The sequence below is a fragment of the Carcharodon carcharias genome, chromosome 13, assembly GCF_017639515.1.
Source record: "Carcharodon carcharias isolate sCarCar2 chromosome 13, sCarCar2.pri, whole genome shotgun sequence".
Classification (NCBI taxonomy): Eukaryota; Metazoa; Chordata; class Chondrichthyes; order Lamniformes; family Lamnidae; genus Carcharodon; species Carcharodon carcharias.
The window spans coordinates 118,772,781-118,794,577 of NC_054479.1; the positions used below are offsets into that span (position 1 = coordinate 118,772,781).

The 21,797-nt window shown below is 43.8% G+C and overlaps 1 protein-coding gene across 1 annotated transcript in view; it reads left to right on the top strand.

The window, feature by feature from the left end:
* Positions 1 to 21,797, top strand: part of LOC121286399 (gamma-secretase activating protein) — a 130,152-nt gene that overhangs the window by 35,060 nt on the left and 73,295 nt on the right. Inside the window, exons 7-13 of the mRNA XM_041203490.1 lie at positions 10,963 to 11,032; positions 12,276 to 12,325; positions 12,937 to 13,041; positions 14,181 to 14,240; positions 15,387 to 15,430; positions 19,549 to 19,634; positions 20,923 to 21,000. Of these exons, the coding sequence (XP_041059424.1) occupies positions 10,963 to 11,032; positions 12,276 to 12,325; positions 12,937 to 13,041; positions 14,181 to 14,240; positions 15,387 to 15,430; positions 19,549 to 19,634; positions 20,923 to 21,000 (493 nt within the window). The remainder of the gene's footprint in view (positions 1 to 10,962; positions 11,033 to 12,275; positions 12,326 to 12,936; positions 13,042 to 14,180; positions 14,241 to 15,386; positions 15,431 to 19,548; positions 19,635 to 20,922; positions 21,001 to 21,797) is intronic.

Below are 21,797 nucleotides of genomic sequence, written 5' to 3' on the forward strand. Positions count from 1 at the left end.
TATTGAAGAGTCATACGGACTCGAAACGTTAACTGCATCCCTCTCTGCAGATGCTGTCAGACCTGCTGACTTTTTGCAGGTATTTTTATTCTTATTTTTGTTCAGAATTTTATCACATTTGGTATAAAAGTGGTGTAATTCTGCATAGAGGGCTGGAATTTTTTTATTCATTCATGGGATCTGAGTGTCACTGGCAAGGCCAGCGTTTGTTGCCCATCCCTAATTGCACTTGAGGGCACTTTGGAACTGCTGTCATTCTAGTGCTATAGGTACACCCACATGCTGGTTAGGAGGGAGCACCAGGATTTTGATCCAGTGAAGGAGTGGTGATTAATATTTTGGGTGTAAGTCAGATGTAGAAGTGTTACATGTTCTACACGTGTCCCAAAAGGTTGATGTGATGCATCTGGTGTGTGAGTTAAGAGAGTTATCATGCTTTTCTCTTAAGTGTGCTAGTTGGCTTCTCATTTTCAGTCTACACTGCTGGCTAGCAGCAATGTAAAAAAGAGAGCCAAATGTGTCTCTCCCTGTCAAGCACAGCTTCTCCATTGGCAAATCCTCAGCTATGCCTCCTCATTGTGATACACAGAAACTGCATCCCTCATGGCTCTGAGGAACCTGGGAGATTCGGCCCCAGACATGCAGTGTGCAGGCTCACTGGCATGTGGACATACCCTGGCACTCGTGAACCAAACTCCCAGCTATGGGCGAATAGCTCCACCGCCTTGTGGATACCTTGAGAGGGTGGAAGGCTCGGGGTAAACCCTGCCAAAAAATCTGGAGTGAAGTCCAAAGGCAGACTGATGTCCAACTATGTAATCTTTCCAGCAACTCCTGCAATCAATCTGGTGTCAAACATAGTGCTTTTCATTGCTTCTGACTTAGCTGGAGAGCTTAAAAGGGGGACCCTGATGTTTGGGCAGCCCAGGGACTCCATAAAATTTGCCCAGGCTGGTGCCCTGGAGAGGACACTTCAGTTTCGCTGCAGGGCATTAACACAATACAGGAGACTGGAGTTATGAGTGATGAGCCCAACTTGATTGGTGTAGAGAGTGGGTGTTACGGGCCTCCGACAGTGGGAGAGACCATTGTGTCCCACTGGTCAGTCACTGCGCGCCTCAAGTAAGGCAGCCCTGAATAGCAAGGGGCGCTGACCCGCCCCGGCCCATCTGCTTCAATTGGTACTTAGAGCTTAGAGTCTTTGCTCCAATAAGTCGCACCAGACAAACAAGTGAAGCAAACAAACAAGTAAGAAAGATGCCAGCTCTTCGATTGGCAAGCTGGAACATGAGGACCACATGCACATGACTGACAGATGATTTTTAACTGGTCAATAACCTGTGATTGATATGGAACTTGATAGGTTGATCATTAACACAGCTTCCCTACAAGAGACCAGGCTCAGAATTATGAGGAAACGTGTGTAAGGTGTAGCTTTTGCTGAATGGTAGGGCATTCCACAAATGGCTCAGAGCAGAACGTGTTCTCTCCATCCACCTCTCCACTCAAACTGGGCCAGTTAACCTCATGCGAGGTTATCTATGCTCCAATGCTGTGCTCCACTACAGAGGTGAAAGATTAGGAGCCTGACATAGCTTTCAGCAGAATCCGTAAAACAGAATATTTTTACCTACTGGGGGATTTCAATGCAAAAGTGGGTGCGAACCATGAGGCATGGCCCTCCTTCCACATTGTGGCCTGGGAGAGATGAATAAGTATGGACAGATACTACTTGAGCTTTGCTGCTACCATGAACATTGTGTAACTAACTCCTTCAGAACAGACCATGCATATTCTCTTTACTGCCGTCAAGTCATTAACAGATTGTGTCTACTTACATACCAGAACTGATGGAAAGATATTCAGTCTTGCTCATCTGCGATCCAAGACGAAGGTGCCGCAAGCCCTCATCAGAGAATTGCTCTGCACTGTCTTGACCAGATAAAAAGGCATTTCCTCAAATGGTCCCTGAGCTAAGTGTGGTGTGTGTGTGTCCCTTTTTTAATTTGCAAGTGGTTCAATTTAAAAATAACCAACAGCAAAGCTTTAGTCTTAAACAAGATAAAGGTTCATTTATTACAAAACACTGCTGTAATTTAAAGTAATAAAGTTACAAACTAAATGCCCGCAAAGATTAAATGCAAATAAGGATAAAAGGTACTGATAAAGCTGAAATTCAGTTCAGTTCTTTAGTTTGCAGCTGAAATGTTAGTGTTCTGGAATTAAGGGTTGAAGTTGGAGAGTTGTGTTCAGCAGCTACAATGGCTTCTGTAGTTGATTAGTTGGTGCTTCCCTTTTCAGGTAGATGCAACAAGTTTTGGAAGAGAGAGAAGGTTTCTTGTTCCTCATGAGTTCTGCGGTTACATGAAAATTGCTTAGATTCTTTTCAGCAGAACAACAGTTGATTTCTGGGTACCACTCTCTTTGTTCTCCTTTGGCTGAGAACCCACTCTGATGGTGTCTCTGAGTTCTTCCTGGGAGTTCTGCACACATGGCTTTTGCAGCCTGTCTTTATCACAACCAAAGTAAAATGGCTGTTAATTTCAAATGAGCCATTTTTTTACCAGATAAAGAAATAAATTATGTTGACACCAAAGGGGCAAAAATCAAATGTGTAACAGTGGCTATGTGTGTCCCAGAGGCCTGAAATAGTGTCAGAGTGCACTTTTGGGATGAAATTTTACGGCCCCTCCCGCCGGCGAGATTTTACAGTCCCACCGAAGTCCATGGACTTTTGAATGGCTCTCTGCACTTTACAGCCCTGTCCCTGCCACATGGGGCTGTAAAACTCTGCCTTTGGTGTGAGTTGTGCCATGTGCCATATTGGTGGGGACATCAGTGTGTACAGTTATTGTCTGCTGGAGGTGTGCAGCGCAGCTCATCATAGAATCAGCGCATAATGCTGATTGGCCTACAGCACTGCCATTTTGGGGCTCAACGCAGCAGCTAGCGCTGGTCTTAGAGCACACATTCAGCAGCAGGAAGGAACCCCCCAAACCCCCACCTAGTGCTATTTTAAAGAGGTCATCAACTTCTTTCAAGTAGTTGCTGATTTCTTTTTTTAATCATTCATGGGGCGTGGGCATTGCTGGCTGGGCCAGCATTTGTCACCCATCCCTAAGAGTCGACTACATTGCTGTGGGTCTGGAGTCACATGTCTGAAGCCAGACCAGGTAAGGATGGCAGATTTCCTTCCCTAAAGGACATTAGTGAACCAGATGGGTTTGTACAACAATCGGCAATGGTTTCATGGTCATCATCTGACTTTTCTTTTAATGCTAGATTTCTCGAGCCCAGGTCCCCAGAGCAGTACCGTGGGTCTCTGGAATACCAGTCCAGTGACAATACCACTGTGCCATCACCTCCCCTGCATTGATTTCTGTTGGCTGTTTCTACATTGTACAGATCTTTGGTGCTTTCAAGAGTGCTTTAAAGTTATTAAAGTCTACAGGGAGTGATGAAGTGGGTGCCAAAAGAGTTGTTTCCGACTTCAGGGTTTCTGCACAAACCAGCTGCTCCCAGATAGGCAAGCAGTAAGGCATTCCCAGTGGAGTGCAACATAATTGGTAGAGAATAATTGAGGGCATGCAGAGCAGGACAAGCAGCTGGAAGAGAAAGGAAGATGGTGAGAAGGGCTCTTTGCAAGAGGCCATTGCTGCTCATGGTGAACCTTATTGAGGAAGTGTGTCTCTGATGTCTGTGCTTCAGTAAGAATGTCCACACAATTATACCAATTGCTGCAGCTACAAGTGCAACCTCAGAGCAGGGCAAGAACTACCTTGTCAGTGGCAGTGATGGTGACTGTGGCAATGAACTTTTATGCTTGGGCTCCTTCCAGGCTAGAGATATTTGCAACCTTTTGCAACTTTATGTCCACTGTTGTGTAAGGGGGACCAATGACACTTCTATTCAAAGAGAGCTGATTACATTTCATTCTTTCTTGCCAGAGAGCAGGAGCTCATGAGGATTGCAGGCTTCTCCATGGTTCCGGGTGCCATTGGCTGCATGCAGGTCCTTCTGAGCATTGCATGCCAACTCAGGGATGTACTGCAACTGAAAGGGATTCTTTCCTCATTGTCCAGCTGGTGTATGACAATGCACAGCAAATCTTGCAGATCGTTGCCAGGTATCCAGGCAGCAGTCATGGTGCCTTTATTCTGTGGCAGTCACTGTGCCACCTGCATTTGAGCAACCATGATAAACCATAGAGTGGCTGCTGAGTGATGAGCTATCCGCTGACCATGTGGCTGATGATTCCAGAATGCACCCCACGCACACACACATACGTACCCTGAAAACCATTCTGCCACAGTTCACAATGGTCTGCTGCATGCTGCACAACCTCACTGACATGAAGGTACAGCCCTTACCACCACTTTATGGTGAGCAACAGAGGAGGAGGATGAAGAGCAGGCAATCTAGACTGCTTGTTTCTGGCTGGCCTGTGAACAACATATCTGACTGCAATACCAATAAACGTGAGCCCAATTCCAATACACTAGCCTACCTTGTAACTTTCAGTGGAGGAGACTGCAGATATCCTTGGACGACGACCTTGAACAGCTCTGGGCGTAGAAGGTCCTATTGAAGGCTGTACCATTTCGATATTGGTGATAGCAATTTGGACTGGCTGGATTACAGGCAACAGTAAAGGTACTGGCAGAACGGCAGAGGTGGGAAGGCAAATGCTGTCTTCCTGGGAGACAGCAGCAGTTTCATGCTCCATAGAACCACTGCCACTTCCATGGAGTGGGACCTTAGCGATCCTAGTATCCTACTGGATCATGGATTGCTGGACTGCAGTGACACCCTAGAAGCTCCTTTGAATGCTACCATCCACAGCCATGATGGCAACAGTCTGAGCTTGCACGGCAGCAAGTTGACCCTACTTAACTGAAATCTGAGCTTTTCTGCAGCACTCTGACATGGCTCCTGCTTGTACTGCGATGGAAACTGAGGCACTGGCTATCGGATGCTGCATTGTGGTTAAGTCTGCAGATGTGCCAATGGAATTGGCTGCTATGACTGACGCAGACACAAAGGGCCAAATGGCCTACTTCTGTGTCATATATGTCCTCAATGCTGCTTGACTTTGCACACAGGCTTTTTGGTAGGCCTGTCAATGCACCAATCGTTTAATTGTGAATACCTATCAACCTTGTTCCGTAGCCAGACCCATTGAAGTGCTCATCTGTTGCAAAAGGTCTCAAAACTTGTGTGTGGTCTTGCCCTCTGGTGAGCTGGCATCTGAGCTACCCCTATGCTCTACTCTGGCTACAGGCCAGTCAGGCCTGGTGACTCACCATGTGCAGGTCCCGCTTCTAAGCTATCCACCAAACAATGCACTGTGTCGTATCTGAGCTAGTGGCTGCAAGTGTGAGGTTGCTTGACGGTGTTTCTTTGCCCTTTCTGTCTTTTTGCTTTTCAGCATTGATCTTCCACTACTGCCTGGCCAAGGTGAAGTTCTTGGGTATCTGAAAGGGGAAAGACACACGGATGGAGCATATGAGGGTGTGTGGGTGTGGTTGTGAAAGTAAGAATTGCATGCTTACACCATCAGCTTGTAAATCAGAAGAGAGTGTGGAATGAAGGGCAAATGGGATGTGAGAAGGAGGGTGAGTTATGAGGATACCATCACCTTTGATGGCTTGAACTTCACTGCTTGCCACGGCCACACAGGGGTCGGGGAAGGGGTTGGGGGAAGACTAGATCACGCCTGTCCTTTGGTTAGTAGCTGCTGCTTCTGGTTGTCGACCACCTTGTCCTGCAAGAGAGAGGGAAGTGTATTTGCATGTGATGCAATCTTTTTAGGTGATGTGGCTGTCATGGTTGAATAGCTAGCGGTGTGTGCAAGCTGTGAGATTGGATGTGAGACTTGTAATAGTGCTAAGTGTGTGAAACCTTAGCTCCATTGGTGAAGCTACAAATGTTGAGTATGAATCCTTATTTGTGGATACTGTGGGTAGTTGAGGACGGGGTTGTGGTACATTGAGCAGTATCTGAAGCTAGTGATGTAGTTAGTGGGACTTGACGTATGTCCGTGATCTTAACCACTCTTGAGGTCATTGAGCTTCTTGCGACATTGTATCCATGGGCAGAATTTTCCTGTTGGCGTGTGGGGGTGGGCCTGACAAGCCAACATGTAAAATGGCGCGCGGTGATGTCGGGTGTGTGTCCTGACGTCACCATGCACCATTGCGATATTTTGGAAGGTGGGCGCGCTGAGTTCCGAGGGGCGCCTGCCATTAGTTAACGGGCCAGTTAAGGCCCTTGAGGCAACAATTGAAGATGATTTTTCACAGCCCGTGCGATTTTCAGTGCGTCGCATGGGCGCGTTGGACAGGCGGTTAGGCCATATTTTTAAAAACCTCATCCACAGGCAGGATAAGTGGGCTTGCTAATGTGAGTAGTTGGAACTTCAGTTTTTTACTTACTGTTACTTGCTTGTGTGAACAGGACAACTTCATTTCTTTTCAGAGCTGCTTTAACAGAAAGAACAGGCTTCAGTTCAGGACTGTGGAGGAATCATAACACTTGGGGTCTTCCAGGTATCGGACAGCCTTCCCTTACCCTGGGAATGGGGAGGTGCTGGAGGCAGCTCCTCTGAGGGCTCGTAGGGGGAGGAGGCCAGGAGTCCATATTCGGCCTCCAGGGGAGCCACCTGTCGGAGGAGAGGCACAGGCACAAGGGGCGCGGGGAAGGGTGGAAGGGACCTCCACTATCCTGCTGCCAGGGTTTACAGGCGGCAGTGCAGCTACCTCAATATGTCCGAGGTACGGTGCCGAAGGAGGCTCCACCTCTCAAGGGACACAGTGATCTCTATCTGTCAGATGATCGGCCCTGAGATCAGCTCTGACTGTGTGGGCAGACACCCCATTCCAGTGGCGCTGAAGGTCATGGTTGTCCTCAACGTCTATGCCTCCGGCTCTTACCAGGGGTTGGTAGGTGATCTTTGCGGAATCTGCCAATCAGCTGTCCACAGTTGTGTCAAGTTGGTGACAGACACTTTGTTCAGGTGTGCATTGTGCAGGCAGAACGAGCAAGAGGCTTTGCTGCGATTGCTGAGTTCCCCCGCATCCAAGGTGCAATAGACTGTACACATGTGGCCATCAAGGTGCCAGCAGGTGAGCCGGGTGCCTTCGTCAACAGGAAGGGCTTTCACTCCATGAACGTGCAGATAGTGTGTGACTACAGGATGCAGATTCTGCAAGTCTGTGCAAGATGCCTAGGCAGCTCCCATGACTCATACGTCCCAAGACACTCCCAGGTGCCGAGTCTCTTCAGTGTTCCAGGCTGGCTTAATGAATGGCTGCTGGGTGACTAGGGCTAACCCCTCAAAAGGTGGCTCATGACACCTCTCTGCCATCCAAGAACAGAGGCTGAGCAGAGGTACAATAGGAGCCACGCTTCCACAAGGGCCGTGGTAGAGAGAACCATCAGTCTTCTTAAGATGCCTAGACCGTTCAGGGGGCGTATTCCAATACCCCCAGATCATGTGTCATTGATAGTGGCTGCATTCTGCACTCTCCACAATCTGGTGCTGGAAAGAGGGGACGCAGTGGAGGAAGAAATGTAGACACAGATGCTCTCGCTACAAATGATGAGTCCAGTAGTGAGGACGAGCACACTCAGGAGAACCCTGAGGGGATAGACACTGACCCGGGCAACCACTTGGGAGGCTTTGATCCAACGCTCCTTCAGCTAGCCTACCAAAGATAAACCACCAACACGTGCCAGGGCTGCAGGCTCCAAAATCGATACCTGAAAGCAACATTTGCCTGGTCAGCAATATTAATTATGTGCCTTGTCAACAAAGCTCAATGACAAACAAGTCATTCATAACATCATGGGTTCTCCTTCACCTGCAGAACTAATGAAGCATCCAGAGGCTTGTTGAGAACCAAAACATTTAATGATTGGCAACTTGCATACAGAAATCAAAGTACATTAAAAGGTGTTGAAGAGCACACCAACTTAAAAGTAACTTAACAGTGCGGCAAAAGAGTGATAAGCCCATGTTGTGCTTAAGGTGATTTATGCTTATGCTTGTGGGTGCTGCGCCTAGGTGCTCCCCCCTCACTGGCACCGGCATTGGAGACAGCCTGCTCACTCTGCTGTCCTGTTGGCATCCTCTGGCCTTTGGAGCCTGTGCTGGCCCTGACTGGTTGAGAGCAGCCAGTGGCCTGGCTGGCATCTCCCCAGTCCCCGCAGCCTTATATGCCACAGTTACTAGCAGAGAGGCAGAGGAGCTGCTGCCGTCATCAGGAGCACCCTGAGAGGAGCCCACAGAGATGGCAGACAGCTCGTGCGCCAACGTGAGGTCACTTTGCACCTCTCTGCTTACCATTGATGGATGGACACCTAGCTGGGATACTGGGTGTCCAATCCAACTCTGACACTGACAGTGATCACCTGAGGTAAATGCTGATGTGAGGGCTTGCAGGTCCGAGCGCATCCCCAGGAAGCCCTGATTGTTCTCCTGGAAGAGCCTCTCCAGGAGAGACACCATTCTCTCCATGGAGGAGGCATTGCGCTTGGCCATGAGGGTCATTGCATTGCCATGCTCTGCATGGATGACTCCATCACGCAGACCATGGCACGTGTTCCTTCATGTATCTCTGCCAGATCCTCCTGCACACTCTGCTGGACTTCTAGTATCTGCAGCCTCCAGAGGCACATCATCAGCCACTGACTGAGCATGTTCCTGGACCCCAGCATTCCTCTGACTGCTGGCGCCCTGGGCACTCTGCCTCTGCCTGCACCTCTAGTGAGTGTGAAGCGCCCTCACCACTGTGCACCGAGATACTAGCCGATGATCTTATCACCACCGAGGTGCTGATATCTGTGCTGGTGCCTGCCTGGCTGAGAGGGTGTGACACTGGTGCATTAATGTCTTCTGTGCCCTCGGGTCAGCGGCGGTCCCCCTATCTTCTGAGACTGGGCGTGCTCTGGTGAGGCTAAAAGGAAGAACAAGGATATTTGTTTAGTTGAAGTCATTACACGGATCAGGATGCATTCCTCCTTCCTTTATCAATGGGCATCCCGTGTTGGATGCTGAAATCAATATACAGTCAACTGTGGAATGTTTGCACTGACAGACATTGTGACCTCAGTGCACAGCACTCTTACCTCCCAGTGGCACCCCAACTTCACTGTAGCTGGGTTGACCTGGGCGCATGGCGCCTCTCCAGCTCCAGTGCCTCCTGCTCATATCTGGTGATGATGAGAAGGTGGGGCTGCCCTCCACCTGTCTGCAGCTACTCTGCATTATTTTGTGCTGTCTTCTCCTAATCCACCCTGTACCTGCATTGCCATTGCAGCCCGGCCACCCCCATCTGAGGAATACCTCACAGGGCTTATCCGATTCGTGACCCCGGAGCCACCATACACTCCAAGCAGCCACGGCTGACCCCCTTGCCCAGATGCTGCCTCCATCATATTTTCCACTCACACTGTAAGACCTTCCAAACCAAGGAGCACTACCACCTAGAAGCACAAAGGCAGCAGATAGATGGGAACACTGCCACCTGGAAGTTCCCCTCCAAGTCACTCAGCATCCTGACTTGGAAATGTTTTGCCGCTCCTCCACTGTTGCTAGGTCAAAATCTTGGAACTCGCCCCCAGACAGCACTGCGGGTGTTCCTGCACCACATGCCGTGGATCCAGAAGTCAGCTCAGAACCACCTTCTCACTCCACCACCTTCTCATGGGTCAATGCCTGGAGTTGGTGGTGGTGGGGGTGTCCGGGGGCAGGGGGTATTCGGGGACGGGGGGAGGTGGGGGCTGGTGGGGAGGTGTGTGTGTGTGTGTGTGTGTGTGTCTTGTGGGGGGAGGTGGGGGGCAACTGAACTGCGGTGCTAAGTGTCCCATGCCAACACAGTACTCAACCTTCCCAATCGCAAGAGGTAATTAAACTGCTTGCGGCCCACTGCCACCACCAACAACTCTGGGCATTGACTGTCAAGGCTATCGCTCCAACTGCCTGCTCAGAATTTTCCTGGAGGGCCTCTTGGTCCCCGGCAGATAGAGTTTTCCTTGACCAAAGCCTCCATTGCAGGATTGGAAAATCTTGGAGCTGTCCCTGTCCCATGGTATACCTTTCCGGGTCACAAACAGCTGTACGTTGACTTCCAGCACCTGCTCAAGCCCCAATGAGCCTCCCACACAATTTTGGACCTCCTGCTGAGGTGTGCAGCTGCTCTGCTGAGGTGTGCAGCTGCTCAGCAGTGTGGTTAGCACTAGGTGGATGTTACAATCATGATAATGAGCTGGCCATACAAAGTTGGCATGCTGCCGGAATCAAATCGAATTAACCCAATGGCTACGGGTTAATCGTGTATCACAATCCCCATGTATGTTTTTGGGGGGAGGTTATTGAATTTCCCGGCCCTCGTGACAAGCGTGTCAAAGCGTTTCATCCCCTAATTATCCTTACCAGAAAGTAATCTTGGAGGATTTTTAAAATTTCAATGGGTCCTTTTCTGGTTGGTCCCATGTTTAAAGATATGGAGGAGAGGATTTTTAACCTCTTGTCCCTCAGGAAAAGCCTCAACTAACTACATAGATGATGAATTATGGTGTTTGTATAACTTTACATACATAGTATGAATTGTGTCGCAATTGCTTTTAGAGGTTTCAAATGTAATAAAACATCTGTTTTAGCAGTAGCAGAAATAATGTTTTGAAGAGTTTGTTTCTCAAAATATTGTTTGTAAAACTGAGTCTGCCAGAGTTATTTGGCACTACTTAGGCTAAAGTGAAGAGTTAAATAGTTCTCTATTTGTTATTAAAGTTTCTGTTTAATATGTCATTTGAAGCGTTCTACTTTTACACTTCTGTGCCAATGTTTGCCTGCCCCTGCAGCATCTTGTATAAATAATCAAATGTGTTGGCTTTCTTTTTGAAATAAATATTGCTTGTAAGTTTCAGAATGTCTGTTTTTAACAAAGTTTATTTTTACAGTTTATCCATCCTGCTGTAGGTACAAGGGCACTTTCTGAAAATCACCTGCTGGTTGTTTCAGAGGACAGATGTAAGTTGATTTTTTTTTTGAAAAATGCAAGTGTTGAACTTACCAAGGTGTGACAGTGTCACCATGAGGTACAATGGAGTGCAGGCTTTTCTCCGCACACAGGCTCCATAACCTGTTTGGGAAAGAATTTCTGGGAATATGGAGATCCTGCTGAATTTGCTATCAATTTTTTACTCCATTTCCATCCCAGCAACTGGCCAGATTGACAGGCTGGTTGACTGCTGGGCTGTAATGTCAGCGTTAGAAGACCATAGTCGGGGACAATCTCAAGCACCCAGGACAGATCGCCACAGGTTGCTGAGAGGGTGTTGGACCAACCATCGTAAAGGAGGGGTGACGGGGAAACACTTCTGCAGTTTGAAGAGGGTAGTGGCGGGGGATAGTTGGAAGAGCAATAAGAAGGGGAACGTTGCGGGATTAGTGAGGGGGTGGATTGGCAGTTGGGAGAAAGAGGGGACCAGGTTGTTTTGATCTGAGAGAGTTAGTTGGGTTAGGGGGGCTTTGGTGCTTGTGGGTTGGTTAATCATGGCAGAAGATTTGCTTGAGGGTGCAGGGAACGTTTTTGCCTCTGGTCTGCAAATGACATTATAAATGCACCTGTCTGCTGGGAAGCAATCTGGGTCAAATTGCCTCCTTTATTTACGTACAAAAGCTGTACTTCTAGAAAGTTTGACACGCATTTGAAGTGTTTTGTTCAAAGTCTACACCTGATTGGCCCAAACATTGCATTCATAAAATAGTAATAAATGGCAAATGAAGAGATAGGAAACTTAATGATGAATAATTATATTTAAAAAGATACCGAGAAATAAAGGCAGTTAGTTGCAACCCGACCTGGAGATGGGCACTTACAAGCGGTTGTCAATCTACAAACTTCCATCTCCAACTGGGGTGGTCTCTAATTAATTTCATAATATGCTTACTTTGTAGCTTAAATGCTGCTTGACCTTGACAATAGAATGACACATTATGCACCCAATGGCATAGTGCCCTGTAATTTATCCTCTGACTTACCATAACACCAAGGGAGAGTTGTGCGCCTTTTATGTAACTTCACTGTAACTACAGTGGCTTCATTCATGTACCTGAATGTATTTTATTTTGTTACCCTCTAACAGTTTCATGTTTTATTATCCAGTCATATCCAAGTACCATGATGTTGCCTTTTTTAACGGAAGTATGCATGTCCATCAAAATCTGAATATCCTAAAAATTAATTTAAACATTTTTTTCTCTTATTTAGGCATTGAACATATTCACATAAGTGTGGTTGTCGAAGAAGGTTATAGAGTGGTAAGCTAGATATTTTGGAGCTATAGCATGAGATGCAAGGATTGTGCAGTGAAGCAGCGATATGCTTTAAGGAAGAAAGTTGGGCACAGCCAATAACATTTGGCTGTGGATTCTGGTAATTAGCTTCTTGAAAATGCTGATTGGAAATTGTATCTACCAGGGTTTTACAGCCTTCTACAGATGTTACCTGTCTGAACACACTACGTAATTGTGTGGAAAGGCTAGGTGTGGCCCACCATGTGAACTGCACCCCTTGAGATCAGCTTTGATTTAGAAACTATTCTGAAGCTTTTATCGAGCTGAGCTGACCATTGTAACAAAAAGTACTTTTAATACTTTGCAACTTCATATCCTCTTTCAAGTTTATTACTGTGAACTTGATATTAACAGCTATAATGTTTTTAATTTGCTGGACAATTGTGAGACTGTTGTAATCCTGTAAACTTCCTTCCACTTGCGCCAGCCAAAGATAATTTCTGAGCAAAAATAAATTTTCAGGGAATAAAACTCCTTAAAAGTGGGAATAATTTTGATATCATTAAATCCTCTGACATTTTGATATAATTATATCTGTTTGCTGGCTACATGGATTTGTGTTAAATTTACTTTAGGTTGTTCAGAATCCTGATCAACTTCACAAAGATATTGTGGCCGAAGATTTTTTATGGGCACAGTGGGATACGCAGGGACAGAGGCTGTTCTATATTGTTGAAAAGGTAAAACATGATTTGATGCATGTGTCAATATTTTGTTTAATAAATAAAAATTAATAAGGACAAAGGGGGGTAATACAATTAATTGTAGAAATTTAACTCAAGGTCCCAAAAGCAACAGTGTGCTAAATGAATAGATAATCTGTTTATGACAGTATCATTTGAAGGACCAGGTTATTATTATGACCAGGACATCATACTAAACTGCTTTTCTTTGATAAATGTCAGGGACTCCTTTTACATCCACTTATGAGGACTGATTGGACCTTAGTTAAATTTTTCATCCAAAATACAGCACCCCTTCATTTCTTTAGGGCTGTACTATTAGTGTCAGCCTAGCTCATGTTCTCAAGACTCTAGAGTATGGCTTGAACCCACAGCCCTCTAACTCTGAGGCGAATGGTATCAAGGCTGGCACAAAGATTCAATGGGAAGAAAAATATGTTTATCCCCTTAATGTGTTGATGTACAGCTCTATTGGTACCAGCAGCCTTTCAGTATTGTGTATCTATTCATGTGTGTATGGTCATTGAAAATTACACTTTCCAGCATAGGTCACTGGATAACAAAAGAGAGGGAAATCAGTTGTTACAATTTTACTTCCCTAGCCTGGGGACACAGGTTAATTATAGCACCTACGTTGCTAATGACTTGTAGGGCACAAAGGAAACTGCTCTTGGATCCATAATATAAATGAGCCATGAATCTCTCTGCCAGTAACAAAATGCGACCAACTCAATAGTGTGAACTTGTAGTTTCTGCTTATATTTGAACCTATAACCAAAGGGGAATGAGGTAATATTGTACAAGTATGGCATTAGCAAAAAAAGGTTTTACTTGAGAAATTTAAAATGGACTATGTAATATCTTCATGACAAAAAGGACTTGCAGTGGATAATCTTGCAGTTGAATGGCTTCACATCTACTAAATTGGATAAAATGTGTAATGCAATGGCTTGCATTTTCTATTAATATTTAAAGAAGTGAGGACTGTTGATTACTACTGTGTTTAATGGAAAATGTCCTTTTGCAATGCATAGCTCAAGATTCATAGTTTGTATGAAATATCACACTCCGGTAGCAAGTTTTATTTTCACAACCAGAGACCTCCTTAATGATGATGACTTGTTAATTTTAAGTAGGAAAACAAAGCAGTTCTGATGTGCATCCAGTTTTACCCTGACAGAAATTATGAAATGCTGGTAAGCTGGTTGGTATTTTATATTTACTATCTATACGTATTTCTTCCTACCATTTTCAACTGCTTACTACTGAAAATGATTATTTTTGGGTTTTTCCACATATGTGGTAAAAGATCTGCAAAATTATTTTACAGCAAAGATGTGGCACATAAAAGTCTTATTCTGCATATGTAAGGAACCATCTGACATGCCTCAAGGTGCAAACCATGCTCACGAGCAACACATTACTTACTAGAATAATCCATATATAGTGTTCTACAAGTACTTTGGGGCACAACACATCTTACAACACAAAATTGAAAATTTAAAAGCATCACATTTAATTGCCTGGCGTGGATGTCTGCTGTAAAGTAAATGCAGACTTGAACTTAATAGCTGTAATAATAGGAAGGATTCATTCAGTGTTTCCACCATTCACTGACTTAATTTTAATCAGGAGGGTATATGAAGTGCCAATCTACATAACCAGTTAAGTCTCGGACATTAAAGGATGGAGGTGTAAGGCAAGACTGAAATTGGCTCTTCGACCTTCAAAAGAAGTGACTAAGAGGCGGTCTTACAGGAATATATAAGATATTGTGCTTGCATGGTATGTGAGAGTTCCTGAATGAGTTGTACTGAAAGTGAATGAAGAAATCCAAATGATTTAGAATGAAAAGCAACTGATGTTTCTCATCAGAAATCACACAATATCTTGGTTCCCCAAACACAGCCTAGTCAATAACCCCATACCTGTATCTGTACTCATCAATTTAGGTCCCTGGAGGGGTCAATAACTTCTGACAATCACTTTTCTATTTAACTAGAAATATTTCAGAAGTAAACTTAGGGTGGAAGGGAGCAAAGCAAAGGCAAGAGTTTGTTATTATTCTTAAGAACTGATTTTTAAGGAAGTTGCACTATCTTGAGAGTTTCTCTTTGGTTCTGTAGGAGCAGTTTGTCACTAAACTGCATAAAGCAATGTTCCTGTTTCTTTTATGGAAGATTTATCCATGTTGCTTTTACTGTGAGTCAAGTGAATGTCACTAAGTTTATAATGATGGAAATTCTTCCCTTTTTGCAGTTGTTGTATGCTGCCCATGCAGTTAATGATAAATGGTCTTTATGAAATTGATTATAATGACACATTTCTTCCTTCTATGGTAGCTCTCATTTCCTCTTGGACTCTCTTTAACAGTTACAAAATTACGGTAGGCTGTGATTGCTATTTGTTTTACTTAATCTGTAATTATAATTTTTATCAAAAAGTCACCAACAATGCTGCGAATACAAGCATGATGTTAGGCTGCCTGAACTTACTTACAAAAAATTAGTTGTATATAATTTTACAGGTAGCTTGTATGCTGTAAAGTTACCAGATGATTTTTTTTAAGACAACAGTAACTTATGTTCCCTTTTACTAAAATCGTAATTATTACTCACTTGTTTAACCGCTACATAAAAAGGGAAGGGAGGTTCCTTAATGCATTTCCTTATCTTCCCTTCATATTAGAGATCTCTGAATATGTTTGGATGGAGAGGCATCAGCTGCTCTTGACAAAATCACACTACTCAAGTGGTCAGTGTTGTTTTGTTTCGTTTCTGAGCCTGCTGCAACCATATTGGCTGAATGGAACTGCCCAATGAAAATCACCTTTGATATATTCTTTATCGATAAAGACCTGGAATTCGAACCTTCTAGTCCTTGAAGCACGTTAGAATCTTGATCCTAATGGACAGGTTCCTCCTACTTGCACTCTTGGAGAGCCTCTATTTTATAGGCCATTTGAAAGCATTTTGTCCTTTCAATGCTACAACCTCAACCTGTTGAAATGTTTAGGTGCTGGTGACCTTTGCCTATATAGAATACTAGATCAGGAATTCACCAAGTTCCCTGAGAGTCAAGTTGCTCCAGTTTCTGGCTGTTGTGGGTCTCTGTGGGTCAGCAATTGAGGATACACCATGGTGTGGTGCCTTACAAAAAAGTGCCTTCCAAGCACATTCTTTTTGTCTGCTGTTATTTGGAATTTTAATTTTATTCTAATTAATATCGCAACCCTTTGAGTGTAGATGTCTTGCATGCTTATGTTAATTTACTGAAAGCAATAGATTTGCTAGCTGTCATTTTGACACAAAAAAATGAAAGTTTGATAGTCATAAACTCACATTTTGGGTTTTGTTGTTCTGTATGTCAGTAGATGAGTGCTAAAACAAAATCACAGTATGAATAGCTATTTCCTGTTTTGCTCATACTGTTATGGCAGTGCTCTTCTGAATTTTTCAGTATTGTTCAAGTTATAAATGTGCTGTGCTATATTTTAAATTGCTTTTTAAGATATACTCATTCTCAGGATTTTGCATTGCTGGCATGGCCAGTGTTATTGCTCGTCTCTGTATATCGTTCAGAAGATGGTAATGAGCTTTCTTCTTGAATTGCTGCAATGTGAGTGAGAAAGGTACCCCCACATTGTTGTTAGGCAGGGAGTTCAAGGATGTTGACCCAATGACAATGAAGGAACCGTGATTATAGTTTCAAGTCAGGATGGTGTGTGATTTGGAGGGGAACTTGCAGGTGGTGATGCTCCAATGCATCTGCCCCTGCCAACTTTGTCTTTATAGACGGTAGCGGTTGTGGGTTTGGGAGGTGTTGTTGAAGTGCATCTTGTAGATAGCACCCATATTTTGTAAGTGGTGGAAGGATTTTGGGGAATCAGGAGGTGAGTCATTCATCATAGAATATCCAGCCTCTGACCTGCTTTTGTGGCCATGGTATATATGGCTGCTCCAATTCAATTTCTAGCCAATAGTGACTCCCAGGATTTTGATGGCATTGAATTTGACAATGGCATTAAATGACAAGGGGAGGTGGTTAGACATTTGGAGATGGTCATTGCCTGGCACTTTATGGCACGGAATTGTATGTGTCAATTATCAGCCCAAGCCTGAATGTTGTCCCGGCCTTGTTGCATGTGGGCGTGGACTGCTTCATTATGTGAGGAATTGTGAATAGAATTGAACATTGTGCAGTTGTGGCGAACATCTCCACTTTAATCTTACGATGGAGGAAGGTCAATGATGAAGAACCTGATCGCTGGGCATAGGATACTGCCCTTAGTAATTTTGGCACTCATGTCCCAGGACTGAGATGACTGGTCTGCAACAACCACAACCATATGTCTCAAGCCTTTGGAATATTTTCCCTTGATCTCTGTAGATTTGAGTCTTTACTATGGCTCCTTGGTGCTTAGGTCAACTATTGCCTTGATGTCAAGGCCTCATCTTTGGAAATCAACTCTTTTTTGATCAGAGGCTGTAATGAAGTCTATAGCAGAGTGATCCTGGTGAACCCCAAATTGAGCATTTGTGAGCAGGTTATGGAGAGTAGGTGCTGCTCAGTAGCAATGTTGGTGACACCTTCCATCACTTTGCTGATGATTGAGAATAGACTGATAGGGTGGTAATTAGTTGGATTGGATGTATCCTGCTATGGTCAGCCCCCTACCCTTTCAACTCCCTTGCTATGTTAAAATCAAGAATCATTGCAATATTTCTTGTGCTTGATTCATTCTTAAAACTATGAAATTCCTTACCTTTTGTTCTTTACTTTTTACAGGTTTTTAAAAGCCAAACTTGGCATCACCTTATCATTGATTACTCAGGGTATAAAATCCTTAGAGCTGGATTTTTGCTACTGAGGCGGGTAGCTCGAGTCTCAGTAAAAAGTACCCTGATATGTGTAACTTGCACTCCACGGGTGTGGGGGTGGGCCTCCTGACCCTGGAAGCAGAGGATAGGTGGCCATGGGGGCAGGCAAGTGCCAAGAATGGCTGACTGTTTTACAAATTGTTAGGCACTCTAGCCCTTGCCCCTCACACCCCTTCAGCTCCCCCCCAACCCTCACAGCCCCATACCAATGTAGCCACATCCACTGTTAGCTCCCATACAAACCCAATGCCAACTCAGCCATGTTAGCCACCATGCCAACTCTATTCCAAGTCATGCCTTCAGGCCCTCTCATGCTGCCATGCCACCTCCATAGCCACTGACCCAGTATCCATCATGGGCAAACCTCAAGACTCATGTGGAGATGAAAAAAATAAACTTCTAATAATCAAATATAGCTCTCCCATATTCTCACTTGAAAGTGAAAAAAACTTCCATTCATTGAAATCCATTTAAAGCTTTTAAATCTCAAGTGGTAAATGTCATAAAAACAAGCAAACTTCTATTCAGAACCCACAGCAAAGACAGGTAATCCTTTAATAGCGTCTGTAAACTGTCAATCAAATTGCGAACTCCAAACCCCTTGCTGAGTTAGTTGTAAATTTTGAAACTTAGCCAAGCATTCATAATGACATAATTTAGCCCTTGGGGAAATGTTAACAAAGAGCTCTATTCGAGCTGCATGAACAGATGCTAATTTTTTTTCTAACCTACATCAGGTGATCTGTCAATCAAGCAGTCTAGCAGAGGGCTTTTTTTTTTAACTCTGACAGTAGCAGTCTGCTTTTTAAAATATATATAAAAGGCATTTAAAAATGCCCCACTCATGACACTTAAACAGACCGTAACCATCGTTTATATCTTTTCCATCAATTTGTGACTCCTACATTGCGGGTTAAGACACTTGCAGCAGCCAAAATGAGGTCTGTTGAAACTCGGGACTAAATTCAGATTGCCCTGTTGAGCTTGGATTTCCCTCCTGCCTCTTTCCCCTGGCACGAAAAATTGGATCTGTTAGAAATGGGGATGGGACTTCTGTATTCGGGATCTGCCCACTGTTTCTACATGAAAATCCAGCCCTTAGACTTGGCCCATAGAAAGTTTCCTGGCGGAGTGATGGATCTTTTGTATGTGGAGGTTAAATCGTTTATTTTTAATAAAAAGGAAGATCATGCTTACAGTTGACACATTTACCATTTTCTTCTAACTCTTTCTGCAGCATGCTTCACTAGGTTATGTTTGTTACGTTTTATTTTTCCTCAGTGAAATAATTGTTAAGGAACAAAATATGTATCAGTTGTCCTATGCTCTGGCATGAACTTGGCATACATTTGCCCCAGATGTGTATTCTTACAATGATATCATCAGCAATTTTGCTTAGAAATGTGTTGGGTTATGGGATGCATGAACATTGATTCTCCATCCTATACAAATCTTAATACACTATTGGTTGCATGGGAGGAATTGTGTGTGCATTGTGCCTCTTGCACAAAATAAAGCCTCGCAATGTTTTCGCGAGGTGGGTTATAGATGGATGAATACATTTCACTTGTAATGTTTTATAACTTCTTCCTCCATTTAACTCTATTGTGTTGCCTTTTTTCAGCCTTGTAAATTTCGGATTCAATCATTTTCAAGAGGAAGAGGAATCATTGGAATTGTTGAATCTACAAGTTTTCACAAATCATGCAGGTAACAAGTATAAACAGGTTGATTTGTTTTCCTTTTGTTATGTACATGTATTGCGTCAAAGTTACTTAGCCTGATTAGAGAGAATTAAAACAATGCAGTCCTTCATTATCGATAATAAGGCAATTTCCTAGGTATTTTTCCTCATTCTGCCCATTAAAATAGTGCGGATGTTATTAGTTCAGTTTAGGTTTACTTAAGAGTAAATCGAAGTGGATGTGAATAAATTAACTATTCACTTACTGGTGGCGATAACTGGAATTCAGTAGATTGCATGTATCCTCTAATGCTCTCATAGTCACATGAGGCAACTTTTACTTTTCATAGCTGATTCAAAAAATATTGGCTTGGGCTAGAAGCAAACAGTTGCTGTATTCTCACAAATTCATAATTGGTCACAGGATTAACTTAAAGTTTTGGTTCTCAGAATAATTTTGTGGATGAAAAATGAAGTCTGTTTGCAATTGCGAGTGGCTATCACCAAGTGGAGATAATGCACTTCGTGGCTTGTTTCTTCCAACTATTGATACTTGCAGCATGTGTCTTTTGCAGAGAAATGCAAAAATTCTGTCTAACCAGGAGTGGGCAAACAAACTTAAATTAATGGAGAAAGTGGTAGAAAAGGGAGCTTTTAGGAAAGTTCAGATTTACTCATAGTCAGCAACTATAATGTTCTGTAAGCCCTGTTTAAATCCAATATGAACCAGGGAGGAGGCAGGCCTTGAATTTTCTCCATGTGTGTGGGAACCTTTATTTTGCATGAAAACCTAATATAATCTCAAGTTAGGCGTTTAGTATTTGCTGTGCATGGAGAATCTGATATTTTTGAATTATTTTAAAATTATCATTCTGGTTTTCAAATCGCTCCCATGGCCCTTGGGCCTCCCTATCTCTAATCATCTCCAGCACTGTAACCCTCTGAGATATAGACATTCCTCTAATTCTTACCTATTGAGCATCTCTTGAGTTTAATGGCTTTACATTTGGCAGCCATGCCGTCAGCTGCCAAGGCCATAAGCACTAAGATTCCCTTCCTAAACCTCACTGCCCTGCCTCCTCTATTTCTTCCTATTAAGATGCTTCTTTAAAACCTACCATTTTGTCCAATTTTTTAGTCACTTGCCCAAATAACTCCTTACGTGGCTTGATGTCAAATTTTGTATTAAAACAGTGAAGGGCTTAGGAATATTTTAATTGGTTAAAGGCACTGTGTAAGTATTAATTACTGTTAATAAAAATCAAGGACAGAAAGCATGACTTTATAATTTCCCTTTTATTATTGCTGTCGTAGGTACCATGTCAGTGTGTTGCAGCCACCCTGTGCGAAATAAGCAGGAGTTCACGTATTCGGTAATTCTTCTGCATCACGGTAAATCTGGTTTCCTAGCACCTAAAATTTACCCTCCCTTTTGGTTAAAAATACACTCAGCTGCTCTTTTTCTTAGCTTTTGGTAGGCAGGATAAACTAAATAAGATCTTATAATCATCTGAACAGCTGCCCTACTTCCATTTTGCAGGATGTCCTCTTAAAGCAGGGCCACCCGTTTGCCTTGTTTTAAAGTGGTATTCCACCTGGAAAGCTGGTTTGAAACTCTCACAATGCTAAAGGAATCCAAGATTTGCGGCGGGATTTTCCTTACCCACCCAACGCAGTGGTCTTCCAGTCCCGCCGCAAGTCAATGGACTTCTGGCTAGGGCACTACCGCGCCCGTGGTGGGTCCCACCCGTGATGGAGCCAGAAAATCCTGGCCTCGATCTCCTCATGGTCATCAAACTTACAAGCAAATAGCTTTGCTATTGTTTGGGCTGCCTAGTCTTTTTAACATGGTTAAAGAGATTATAAACCAGTTACAGGACAGACCAGATAATTTTGAAACCCTTTTCCCAGTCAGGAATGATTAGTCTGCTTAAAATATATATAACATAAAATAAAAAGAGAAAATGCTGCAAATACTCAGCTGATGAGCAGCATTTGTGGAGGGAGAAACAGTGTTAACGTTTCACATCGATTACCTTTCATCAGAATTGAGAAAAATTAGAAATGTCATAGGTTTTGAGCAAGGGGTAGGTGGGACAAGGACAAAAGGTGATCTGTGATGGGGTGGAAGATGGGAGAGATTGAATGACATAAGAGTTAGTTTTACAGAACCAGAAGGATTGGTGATG